Here is a 13,955-nt window from a genome sequence, read left to right on the forward strand (position 1 = left end):
GAGAGAGAGAAACATGAATTCAACCGGTGAAACGTAAAATTTCGTGGTCTTCTTCGTGTGGTCGGTACTCGACTTATCCTTATTTTTCTTTCTTGACGTGGAAATATTAAATTCACTGACATAACTCTTACAGAATTTCGTTTCTTTTTTACATCACATCTTTTTATTAAACGCTTGCTCTCGGAGAACGAGCGCCAACGATAAAATACGAAGAGTCTCGTTTCATAGGTTGCACGAGTCGAGATAAGAGATGAGATTTGTACAGTGGAAGATATCGGGGTCTTTCGAATTCTATTCGACTCGATTTTTTTTCTTTTTTTTTTTCTTTTGTTTTTCTTTTTTTTCATTTTACTTTTCTTTTCTTCTTTTTTATAAAAACGACCAACGGGAGCGAGTCGATCGTGCTATAAGTACATGCATACATATGTACTTGCGCACATGTATACGTGCACAGAACGGTATTAAGTGGAATTCGAACTAACGATTTCAGGAGTGGAAATTAGCAGGAACCCGTGCTAATTTGCCACCGAGAGTGGAATTTATTTCCGCCTGACCTCTTTCCTCTTCATCTTTTTTTATTTTATTTTATTATTTCTTTTTTTTTTTCGATTAATTCACTCTCACGAACGTAACATACCGCTCAGTCGAACTCGTTCCTTTTTACTTTATTTTATGTTTTTTCAATTCCACTTTGCTTCTAATTAAGTTTATCACTTTTCGTAGAAATATATAGTATTCGAAATATAGTTATATATATATATATATATATATATATATATATATATATATATAGTTGAAGATCTCTTCTTATTTACATTTAAAGTAGATCGTGGAGTTATCATAGCATTAAGAAAAGTAACTTCGTATTTTCATCGAATACTTGAACGAACGATCGATTTATTCGAGCGTTAAGAGTACTAGGACCGTTTCGTGTAATCATTTATCTTCCATTCAATTCCTTGGCCGATCCTATCGTTTATTCATAGTATTCCCAAAAGCGATTTTCATAGACTCGCGAAATAATTAACGAGCGATACGATTTATGAGATAGATACATAGAAAGGAATAACATAAATATATGATAACTACGAACTTGCGTTCGTAAAATATTGCGTGATAATATATTTGTATCGAGAAAATATGTATGTCTTTCGGTTTTTAGATAAACTTTTGAAACAAATCCACGGTCGTCATTGAAAAGTCCCAGAGTCTCATTGTTGATCAACAAACAAAAGAGACGACCTTCTGTCTCTTCTCTCTCCGGTATTATCGCGCTTTCATAGTAGAAAACCACTTGTGGCTCGGTGCTCGCATTACGCACAACCTTTGATTTATTACGGGAGGAGTAGCAGGATGGTGAGTTCCTTTTCTTTTTAGGTTCCTCGTTATTTTTGCTTCTCGCGTACTTCCCTTTTCTTCTTCTTCTTTTTCTTCTTGTCCCTCTTTTCCTCTGTTGTCGTTCTTTTAAAATAGTTCATTCTACGAGAAACATCATTATCATCGTAATAAAAGTTTCACATAAGACCGTTTGAAATTATTCGTTCCAGCGTTAATTAATAAATCGTAATACTGCAACAGAGCTCGGAGTTGCGGTCGAAGCCTTGCAGAGTTGTACTGAAAAGCGGAAAGATTAATTTGGCAAGCCGCTACGTGTACAGTCATACCGACTTGTACGTACATACGCCGACGCCATTACTCATACTCAAACGTTTCTACGAGATGAATAATTCAGAAGCGAATGAGAATCACACTGTTGGATTTTAGAAAGCTTCTCGACGCTCGTTATTCTCGCCCTTGCAACTTCTTTTTTCTTGTTTTTTTCTTTTCTCTCTCTCTCTCTCTCTCTCTTTTTTTTTACTTTTTATTTTTCTCCTCTCTTTGTTACGTTGCATTTCACCGACGCGACTATCGAATGAAATTCGTCTCGACAAAGATCGGTTGTTGAAACACAAGGATATTGTTAGACAAAGATATCGTGTCTCATTAATTCGACAAAGTTCATCCTATCAAATCGTACTAGTGCAATTTCGAAGAAAGCCAGCCGGGTTAAGAAGCGTAAATTACAGCAAGCTTTTCGACTTGTTCCAGTCCATAAAACAGTGAGTAAACCTCGAAAGCTTTTAAAATTCAAGTCCTCACGGTAGCATCCTTTTTATTATCCTTTTTGATATACAACGTTGTAGCTTTATGAGCGGACACCGTTGCTACCTCTTTTTTCTTTGATTCCTTTGAAATAGGGAATCTCGTCGATCTACCTGAAAGAATACGTTAACTGATATAAAGTTTCTTTCGGAGATAATAATTTGATTAATATCTTCGAAATGAGTAAGACAATAATACGATTATGTATGTATTCCGTGATTGTCTTTCGATTAATCGATAGTTGTTAGGAAAGAAGAAATGAATATCATAAATAAGGAATAAAAAATTCTCGATTAATTAACGAGTTTCTCTATGTCCTCGAACTTCGTAATATCCAGCATAAATTCCTCCGATAACGATTACGTAGTCAGTTTTCTTGAAATGGTAACGAAATCGAAGCCGTGCGATTAAAAGCTCTCTCGGTGATTCAAATTTGCAATGCAAATGTCGACTTTATTATAAAAACACGTTCGACTATGAAATTCCTCCATGATCGACGGCCGTTCCATCATGGACGTCCCGATATGAGAGTCATTGATGCATGTAGATATTCTGCACATCTGTGTCGGCGATACGCATACAGCTGTGTAACGAGTTAGAGCGAGCCAACCGGCTGACCGCCTCAAAATAATAATTAAACAATAAACAAGATTGAACGAAACGAACCAATCATACGATCTTCGTTTAATAATTTGCATATTTCATCTACAGAATCTACAATTACTTTCGAAAAAACTTTTTTTCATGTCAGTCGAAGCGATGCGCGAAATTTATAATGTTTGAAACATGATTTTTTAACGGAAGAGTTTGATAGATCGTCTCATTGTTCTCTCGTCAAGAATTTAATGACGAGGATACTTATTCTTATTTTACGATGGTGGAAGGAATATCAGCTTCGACGTTAAATGAGATTCATGGAGATGTCAATCTTATATCGAAAGGATAGAAAAAGATCGAAATAGAAGTTGAACGTATTCGCTTAAAAAACTTTTATATCCGTGGAGGATTTGAAATGGTCGCGTCTTTAGTGCCTCAGGCACTTGATTTTAGATGTCAGAAGCTCGATGTGGAAGGAGCTATAAAGATTGTCGATAGGAGAGGCATTTTCTATTTATACAGTCTGTTCTCTTTTTCTTTTTTATTTCTTTTTTCCCTTTTTTGCTAATGCTTAACAATCAAGCAAATTTACTGATTGTGTGACACGTTCGTGAGCTCTTTGAAAATTTCTATAAGCTGCAAAGAGGAAAAGAAAGAAAGAAGAAAGCGAGCGAGAGAGAGAGAGAGAGAGAGAGAGAGAGAGAGAGAGAGAGAGAGAGAGAGAGAAAATTACATAAACGAGCTTTTTAAAGTTAAATGAATAAGTAGTTACGTTCATTTGTATAATGTGTGATATTGTAATTTTCTTTTCATAATTTATTAACATTAATTCAAAGTCCGTATAGATATAATGTAAATTACAATGTTTCGTTAGCATAGCAGCTTTTATGTTACATCTAAGTAATTACACTTTTCGATCGAAGCAAAGTAATTTCGTAAATGTTAAGTTATTCGTTTTCTTACAAGCACGATTTTAATAGTGCTAGAAAGATATCGTTCTCTTTTTTATGTTTGTGTTTGTAATATTTCACGATTTATCATCGAAAAGTAAATTGTATTTTTACTCTTGTAGTTACATCGAATGAATAACTTTTCGTTTAAAAATTGGATATTTTCATTTTGTGCGCGTAGACCATTGGAAAAATAAATAATAAAATTTCTCATTCGTTTAAAAAAATAATATAATGTTCTGACAGTTGTGCCACTATCGGCAAAATTTCGTTTAACTCAAGTAGTTACTTTTTTCTTCTTCGTTCTCTCTCTCTCTCTCTCTCTCTCTCTCTCTCTCTCTCTCTCTCTCTCTCTCTCTCTCTCTTCTCCTTCCCTTCCTATCACTGAATGTTTTTTACCGAATGAATAATTCACCACCGAAATGAAACGAAACGAAAAGTCACAGGTATTCTTTCGTTGAAGGTCAACTCTTTGGAATAGGGAGAGGTAAAGTTCTTTTTTGTTGGCGAACGAAACGATTATTTGTGGTCTTATATAGCTTTTACAGAATTTGATAGTATCATTTCAACCTTTTAAGGATATCTTTATCTTATAAATCCTTTTATCTTTTTTATAACATGCCAATTTGAATAATATTTTGTCGATATATCAGAAAAGTGCTTATTTTCTTTGAAACTTAATTAGCTTTGAAAAAATTGGGGCAATGTAATATTTATTTAATTAATATATCCATTTAATTAATCACAATCGCTATTATTTGCATTTAATGCTATTATAAATATATAATAATAATGATAAAATGAATTTTCGCGGAATTGTATCGACGATCCTCTTTTTCATTTATATTCGATGCATTCTCTAGGTAAAAGAATTTAATAAAAAATAAAATTAAAAAAAAAAAATAATAAAAATAAAAAAAGAAAGGCAGAAAAAAGACGAAATACGATCGATTATGAAATACCACAAATACGTGAAAAAACGACCACGATACTGAATATGAAGTCTCAATCGATACCATCGTACATTCCAACACGTCCGATAATACGAAAATTCGTAATTAAAGACTCGACGGAAGTACGTGAGACTATGAGTAATGAAATATTTCTTTTGGAAATGTTTGATGATTCTTTTAGTGAAGATAATATAGGGAGAAAGTTTAAACTCATAGAAATCGCAAAATATCGAAAGTAGAAAAAGTTCTCTTTTCCAAAAGGACTATCAAGAGCATTAAAATGCAATGCGTTTAGAATTGTGTAACACGTTGCGTTTCTGTTGCATTAGTTTAAGAATCTTACTCGAAGAAAGTACGAAGTTTTCCTTTCTTCTTTCTCCTTCTCTTTCTCTCTCTACTTTTTTCTATTTCCTTTTTTTTTTTTTTTTTTCTTTCGAGAGAGTTAAGTGATTTAGTCTTGTTTCTTTTCACTGCATCTCGGAGGACATCCCCAAGTTTTCTACGAGTCTAACTGCGTTCTATCCTTTTACGAGCGCTTCGTATACAGTGGTAAATTCGACATTGATCTTTTTTGTGTAAACCAACTTTACTCGTTCTAAATCTAACACGTGTGCTATCGCTGTTTCAATTTGCTGTAGATAGGAATTTTTTGCAGATTTGTCTCTTTTTGTTTATTAGTTGTTTTGTATTTCTCCTACCCTCCTTCCCTCCCTTTCTCTCTCTTTCTCTCTTTCCTCATATACGATCAATAACTTTCCATTTACTCGCGAATAAATGTTTTTTAATACGCAACCGACATTACATCAATATCAGTTTGGATTAAATTTTGTTATACATAGTAACAAAATATGGTATTTTTAAAATGATTAAAGATTAAATGTTTGAGAAATATGTTTTTCATTCCAATCACATAAATCGGTAGTTCGTGTATTTTCCGTCACACCTTTGCGAAATAAGAGTGTAAATCAAATTTTAGCAGATATGGAATACGTCTGTAGATGTAGAATCGAATAGAGAACGCATACACGATCTGCGGCGGGGATTTAATAAAATATAAATCTTCGTTGGGAAGGATGGAAATTTACGTCCTAGCGATGACAAGCGATTTATATTCGAACGAAGATTCTCTTTCTCTCTTTCTCCCCTCTTTCTTTCTTTCTTTCTTTCTTCTTTCTCAATCTTCCTTTCGTTCTTTTATCGTAGTATCATTGACAGAGAAAATAATTCAAAGCAACATTTTTTCCCTCTTGTTTCAGTTTGTTCTCTGATCTGAGAAGTTTGGCAGGTACCACCCTCATGAATCTCTTGGCAGCCCTCTTCATGGTTCAACTCCTTTTTATCGTCGGCGTGGGGGGTGTTCAGGTAAGATTTTACATCGATCGGTATCTATTTGTTTCCTACCAATAATAGAGAAAGAACCCTCTTCAACCGTTAGCCAATATTTTTTTCTGTCTCGCTGTTTTTTTTCTTTCATAGACTTTCCTATCTTTACGATCGACAATACTTGAAAGCAATCGAAGACAAGAAATATTTGATCGATGGTTGAAGCAGACCATCTGCTCGTTTCTCTTCCTCATCTATTTCCTCTTTGTTCACATTTCTCGTAAACCCAAGTTCTCTTTAATTAAGTCTAGCATTTCCTTTGTCATTTTCGAATCGTTGTTGTACATAGGAAAATGAAACTTTGAATATATCGCGCGTACATTTCTTTGGGTGTAAAAAGAAGACTACAGCGTTGACATTCGTTGTAAACCGCGAAAAGAGCAGGAAATGTTTTCCCAATCCCTTTGAGATGATGCTCTCCGACGGGCGTTGAAAGCAGGAAGGGCAAAGAAAAGCAATGAGGAAAAGCGGAGAATGGAAAAGTGGCTGGAAATACGAGACCGTTGCTACGTGCTCGCTTGTAAGAAGCTCTGTATAGCGCGCGCGTGTGTGTATGTGTGGTGTGTGTGTGTGTGTGTGTGTGTGTGTGTGTGTGTACACACACACACACAAGCACAGAGAAAGCGAGAAAAACGGCGGTATTGTCATAAGCTCTAAATAGTATTACGTCGAAGTCGAAACGCTCCGACTTATCTTACTGAAAAAAAAAGATACTTGCAATTTCAACCTACCCTCGAGCATTCGTACTTTCGTAAACTCGGTCTGACTTTTTCGTAGCTTCTAGGTTTTCCGTTTCAAAAAATTACTCGTAAAAAGGATGTCGCTCGGTAAACACGAAGTCGCAAAAAGTTGATTATCTACAATTGAATATTTTTTAATGATATTTTTGGAGTTAAAAACGTGAAGAAAACCTCTAAAAAAAGAAGAATTAATACAAGGAGAATAACAATACAATGGTATACAGTTCTTCGTGTTGTATTCCAAAACGTATGTATATACTTGAGATGACTCGTGACATTATTTTCCTGAAAGCAAGAAAACTTGTTAAGGGAGAAGATGGACACAGGAGAAAAGTAGACTCGTTAAATAATTTACAAGACGAATAATACCTTGGGGTTTTTGTGAGTGAAACCATATGTAAACATATAATTATCAGGGGTCATGTAAAGATCCTATTTTATTAATACGTCGTATAAGAACTTGAAGTACTCAGTTTGTCTTTCTTTGTTTTCCTCAAGGGTATGACTTTAATATTTACAAGAAATAATCTTCTAGTACAGCTGCAATATTCATCGAGCTTCCAACACGTTCGCTCTTCTTATTACCACACTCTTGAAACTACTCGACTCGTGTGGTGCGTTCCATTTGTGTCTCTCATTTGGATTAGCGTCGAGGACTCGACACTTAATTAACGCGGCTAATGTGTTTTGTGAAAACAGCTGACAAACCGAACGAAAGGAAAAATAATTTGAAGTTGGATAGGAAGATAAAAAAACTATTCGCCGGAATTTTATAGAAAATTAAAGATATTTTACCCATATCTACTTTTTTTTTTCGTGCGCCTGGAATGCAAGGAACGTGGACGAACATTCCTGAGATCGTGGATGTTACGAGAGATACGATAGAAGTATGTCGGAAAATCGAGAAGACGACGAAAGCTTTTCGAAATCGAAACGAACGTGCCGAGTGGTATGTTCCGCTTGGTATATTTTTGAAAGAAAAATTTTATGTGAGAGAGAGAAAGAGAGAGAGATGGGGAGGAAACGTTGGAAAGCCTCGGAAGAAAAAAGAACAAAAGCAACAAATTCCACCCTAGTAACTTTAACTTTGAGCGAATCTTCACAAAGTCCAAGCGAATAGTGTACATGCGCACGAATGCTATGAACCGTGTGGGATATGTGTATGTATTTTTTTTGGACGATAGCTATAAAAAAAAGAAGGAATGTTTACATCATTAGTAAAACCAGTACGGCCTTCGGGATGAAGGTGTTGTACTTGAAGCGGATCTCTCGTGTCTCCGACCTGTCGTCTCTCTCTCTCTCTCTCTCTCTCTCAACTCCTAGCGTAATTAAGGCACTGTTACGTATGTTGTAGGCAACGTTCTGCTCGCGTGTATGCACGGTGACACGTTGAAGAGCACTTAACACATCCACGGAGGATTTAATGATTCCGCGCTGTAAACGCGAAGTACGACCTTTAAAGGGATTCCACTGCGTCGCGCGGAAAACGAACTTTCCATTCTTGCCCGATTTTTATTCTCTTCTTTTGAACAAAAGCCCCACGCGTCTTGTTGTATAACTCCCTCGCGTTATTGTGCGCCCGTGTGGTTTTTTCTCTCACGTTTCTCAAACACGATCAACGTCAAGTTAAAAGCACGGAATAATTATTACGCGCGAAATGTCAAGAAGGAAAGTTATCGCGTGTGTTGTATTCTCTTGTTTCTCGTTGAAAAGAATATACATGGTGGATAGGGAAAGAAAATTAATGATAAAAAAAAAGAGAGAGAGAGAGAGAAATAAAAAAACTTCTTGGCATAGATTATTGACGAAAGAATGAAAGAAATGGCGAAGGAAAAAAGGATGCGATGTGCCGATTTTGTTTTTATTTATTTAACTGCATAGAAATTAATGAAATTATGCCGACGATGTGAAAAATCTAGACGATCGATGCACGCGTCTGTAAACGGCGTAACGCATTTATTCATTTTTTCGAAGAAATTACGCTTAGTTTTTAAATTAGCTGCGTGCGTACTACATACAATCGAACAAAACGTGTTTAACAACGGTTGTATTGTACAATGGTATATCGAACAAAGAGCTTGAGAAATCACCATCAATGGCACGTCTATTGTCCGTGCAACGTATTCATCGTATAAAGTGATACGTTTTTTGCGTGGTACAGCAAGAACGAAACAGTTACGAAAGAGATGTATATATATATATATATTTATTATGAGGGTCGCACGAATGAAACAATAGAAACTTTGTCGTTCGGGGTAAATCTCTTAACCGAAAACGTCGAAAGCGTCTACCCGGTAACTTTTACTCGCTCTTATTCCTCATGGCGATACCATTATTTTCCGCGAGAGAGACGGCAAGATGGAGATAGGTAGGTGGAAAAGAGAGAAAATAAATTTAACTCGCGAAAACTTTTCGTATTTTCCTAGCATAGATTTCTTTCGTACCCTTTGCACCGAATTCGTTCTTGAGAGATGGTAGGAAAAACGCCGAAGAAAAGAAGGAGAGTGGGAAAAAGAGAAAGAGAACAAAAAAAAAAGAATAGAAAAGAGATGTGGCGAAAAGTAAAGAGAGAAGAGAATGAGAGATGATGCTACGTTCGACTTGCGAATACGAAAAATCTTGAAGAACGAAGAATATTTGCACGCTTCGAGAAGAATATTTTCATCGTTTTCGTCCCACATACAAAGCATTATCGGACATGTGAAGTTCGTCGAGAGTTTTGATTTTATGTTAACGTTAGGTCAAAATTCGTGAAATTTTAGTACCGTCAAAGTTTCTCTTTGTCTTTGTATGTTAGCATACGTTTATATTAATCATAGTTTACCTCGTATAGAATACGTCAATAGGACTCACAGGGTACACCGTATGTCTCAAATTCAGCGTATACTTCAGAGCACATACCACGTGAGCTTCGGAATGTGATATATTACGGCTGGCATTAAGCTCAACGCGTTTCACGTCCTTGTATTACGGTTTACTGAGGTGGAACGGGTCGAGTAATGGGCAAGTACTTCGCCGTGAAGCGATGCGGAAAACGCGCCGTTCCTCCAAACCGCAAAAATACTTATCGGGATTCAGCTGCGACTGATTTACGATCGAGATTATCCTCTTTCGATTATGCACGCCTCCCGATTTTATTTACTCGAATATGGACGAATACGAATAAATAGTGCATGAAAAATATTACAAATATTCTCGAAATATTTTGTTTCGCTCTTTAGAAGCTCGATATGAATAAATTTATATTTCTATATCTGTAATTAAATCGTATGGATTTCGTATGATTTTCAATAGACATATAGAATCGTGTACATACGTATTAGTGTATATCAGTCGTCCGTCAAAGCCGCTTCGATGGATGGAATGTGTATATTCGCGTGTTGGAACGTGAGATATTCGGTACGAAATGTAATAGACGGAATTAAATAGTTTGTTTGAAATACTATAGCTAATACAATGACAACAACGATGACTATACGACATTGATCAAAAGTAACTGCTACCAAAAAATAATAGCAAAAATAGGTGATCGAAAAAAAGAGGTGATAAATAATAAAGAAGAAAAAAAAAGAAAAAGTAAATGAAGAGAAATATTCATTCTCGATAAATCCTTTTATTTGCGGATTAAAAGTTACGGGCGATCGTTCGCAGCGAAGGAATCCAATTTGTAAGTTTCATTTTCCTCGGTTTTTAACGATATCGTTCTTTGTGATTTATGCTACATGAATCTTCGATATGGAAATGAATTCTTTCTGTTTGGGACAAATCCTAACATCTCCGGGCTGATGTTGTCGCCTTATCATTCCAATAATCGGATGATCCTTGAACGGATAAGAAAGAAAAGCTTCGAAGAAAAACCATGTGAAGCATCGATCAACGGGCGTAGATAAAGTTCAACTTTTGTAAGTACGTGTCTGTGGGTGACATACAAAAAGTGAAGATCGAGATGGAACTTTTCTTAAGGAGTCAAAAAAAAGAAAAGAAAGTAGAGAAATTTGAAAAGAAAGAGACTTATTATAATGAAATCAAAATAGAACTTGTTCAGAGAGCCTCTCTGTAAAATACTATCAGGGAAAGAAAAGAAAGAAAAGAAAAGAAAAGAAAAGAAAAGAAAAGAAAAGAAAAGAAAATTGGCTGGCCGTAATCGTCTTAAAAGCAAAGTGTCCAAAGTTCTTTTGGATGATCTTTGGGTGTTCTGAAGGTACATAAATCATTTAGTTTCGCAACTTCGAAGATAAAATTTTGAAAAAAAAAAAAAAAGAAGAATTAAATCGTAACATGATATTTTCGATTTTTTGATAGTATAATTTTTATCTCACCAGATCCTATTCTAAAAGTGTATAATTAAATTTGCAAAACCCCGAAAGGGATTTGCCTTAAAAGTTATTTTACATGGAATCATTCTCAACTATGACTCTTTACTCTTTATTCTGAACTTTGACACGTGTTTCCAAGTATTCGAAATACTAGTGCTATTCGTAGTGGTGCGGTGTTAAAAATGAAACGAAAAACAAAATAAACGAACCAAAATTGAAGTTATTTATATTTTATACGTTTTTTTTTTTTTCTTTTTCTTATAACAAATATTATATTTTAACAACGCTTGTAACTTTTATCGTCGGTATACGAAATCAGAGCGGATGCACATTGATATTGCGCACGCATGTACATATATAACGAGGACTTTGGGAGGATATATGTGATCCAGAAAAGAGAGATAGATATACATATATACAGAAAGAGAGAGAGAGATAGTGGGAGGGATAGAGCGATCGTGCGCGCAAGTGTAATACAGGAAAATGCATCTTCCCAGTATTGCAACGAGCTGGACGTATAGCCTTGTTATTCGAACCACGCTCTCTTTATCGATCACATTCCACTTTGTTGCCAGGATTTTTAACAATAAAGGTCCGCCTATACTATCGCAATTTCACGATTAATACAACGATAGTTTCTTGCGAAATATGTTTTACGCGTAAAGGATCATTCAATGCTTCGACATTCAACAATATTTTCATGCTTATTCATAACTATTTGTTAAAGCGAAACTTTGATTTCGCGATTTATTTTTCTTTTCCTTCTTTTTCTTTTTTCTTATTTTTCTTTTTTTAATTTGTTTAATAAAAACATATTTTCTAACATAAGTATCTCGCCGGCGTAATAATACTCGCAGTTTGCGACGAAGTGTTGATATCGTTTTTAGAACGCAAAAAATAAAAATCGTTCTCGCTAGAAAACCGCGATAGAAGAGTCGCCGCAATGCAGTATACCTTTCGAAGTCAACAAGCTCACGGCTTAAAATTCGCATCTCGAATGCCTAAGTTCGTGCTTTTTCTGTTATTCCGCAAACGGACACAAACGGAGACCGAAACAGTTACTGATACGTGAGGCAAACGGATCTTTCCATACCGTCTTTGAGTTCGGCAGATACGTCTAATCTTTCTCTCTCTCTTTTTCTTTCAGTTTTCGAGTATAAAAGATCCAAGTTGGATCCAGAAATTTTGCGAAGTCACGTACATGCCACATAGAATATTCCTCTCTTTTGTTATCTTTGTTTCGCGTATCGCGTGACTTTAAACTAAAACCGCAAGGAATTATCTTATCTCTATAGAAATATTTGAAAGATAGCTTGAAAAAAAACAAAAAAAAAGAAGGAAATTACTGATGTTTCCATAGAATCTTTATAGACCAGTAATGTGAAGAGAGAGAGAGAGAAAGAGGGTGGGAGGTAGGGAGGAAGATAGGTATAGTCGCAAGATCATAATCGTTTAATGAACGACCTTCAATACTATTAATGTTACGACTATGTTAATAGGATTTTCGTTAACGGGAAGATCAGAGAAATTCTTGTACCGATCGATAATCGCATAACGAAGTTTAATTAACGCTTATATCCCATTTGCATCGTTTCATGGCATTACTCGATCACTGTTTCAATATATACGTGTCCTTGTTACAACGGCATGATACCTTTCATTTTAATTTGTTCACATTTGTTTTTTTTTTTTTTTTTGTTAATCGATCTATCCGATCTTTTTTCTCTTCGTTTTATCAAACACGTATATTTTATAGAACACTTTCCAAATTATCATTTTTTATTTTTCTTATTTTTCTTTGTTTTCTATCTCCTTATTCTTTTCTTCAATTTCTTTTTCAGTCTTAATTTCTTTTTCGTCATCTTTTTTCTTTTCTTTTCTATATCTTTCCTATACTTACGTGATCGACCTGCTTCAGATCGTGCGAACAACGTGTTCATCGATAATCGGTCGATAATGCAGATTAATTAATACGTGCAAGCCGTAACTCGAGCGCCAAGTGCACATTGGTTTTAACGCTCGAGTTAATTACTTCGTTGGAAAAGCTCTTTTTATGAACTCATATTTGAAACGAACGTTATAACGTATTGGCTGTCTTATTCATTCTTCTATATAAATTACAATATGCCTTTGCGCATTCGTGATGTAAAAGAAGCCGAACGTTCGTTCGATCTTGATTGAAATTTGATGCCATTTGCAAGAAAAAACATGCTTGTTTTTCCTCACGATCCTTGAGTTTTGCGCTCGTTTCGAACATAAAATACATCGATATTCCAATGGAAATATTTCAGTTGCAAGAGGAAAAAGAGACAGAGAGAGAAAGAGTTTTGAATTTTTACTCGATCGAAATAGAATAAGGTAATTTCGTGTCTGCATAAAATTGCTATCCTCGTGCTAAACTTTAGTACATATAGATTTCACGCGAAGTCACATCCTTCTGTTCGATTTATGCACATATGTTAGAATTTTCTTCGCAGTTCTCCTTATTGCTCGCGAGTTGTGCATGGAATATATTCGCGTATTGAATCGCATAACACGTGTAGAAACGATGTAGAGAAATCATTTTCAGACAATACGTTTTTTCATGAATCAAAAGTTTAATCAAAATCTCGATCGTAAGTGAATACCAACTTGTACTATTTGTATAAGTACGTCGCGTTTATAGTAACGTTTAATAACGCACCTGAGACTGCTCTTGAACTGTAAAAAAGGGAATAAGGGAAAACGAGCACTATCCGAACCGTACCGATACTCGTTAAAATCGGTCGAGAGCTTTTCACGATAATTGCTTTTAAGAACGCCCAACCAGATGCGATCACCTGTTGTAGGTATATACGTATAGGTAGATGTACTAGATGTAAAATGCAGACGATA

At 35.3% G+C, this 13,955-nt stretch overlaps 1 protein-coding gene across 1 annotated transcript in view; it reads left to right on the forward strand.

Moving 5' to 3' along the window:
• The window catches only part of LOC122629334 (latrophilin-like protein LAT-2), a 40,142-nt gene that overhangs the window by 16,156 nt on the left and 10,031 nt on the right, over window positions 1-13,955 (forward strand). The window contains exon 3 of the mRNA XM_043812682.1: window positions 5,899-6,004. Within this exon, the coding sequence (XP_043668617.1) occupies window positions 5,899-6,004 (106 nt within the window). The remainder of the gene's footprint in view (window positions 1-5,898; window positions 6,005-13,955) is intronic.

This window comes from Vespula pensylvanica, chromosome 5, assembly GCF_014466175.1.
Source record: "Vespula pensylvanica isolate Volc-1 chromosome 5, ASM1446617v1, whole genome shotgun sequence".
Classification (NCBI taxonomy): Eukaryota; Metazoa; Arthropoda; class Insecta; order Hymenoptera; family Vespidae; genus Vespula; species Vespula pensylvanica.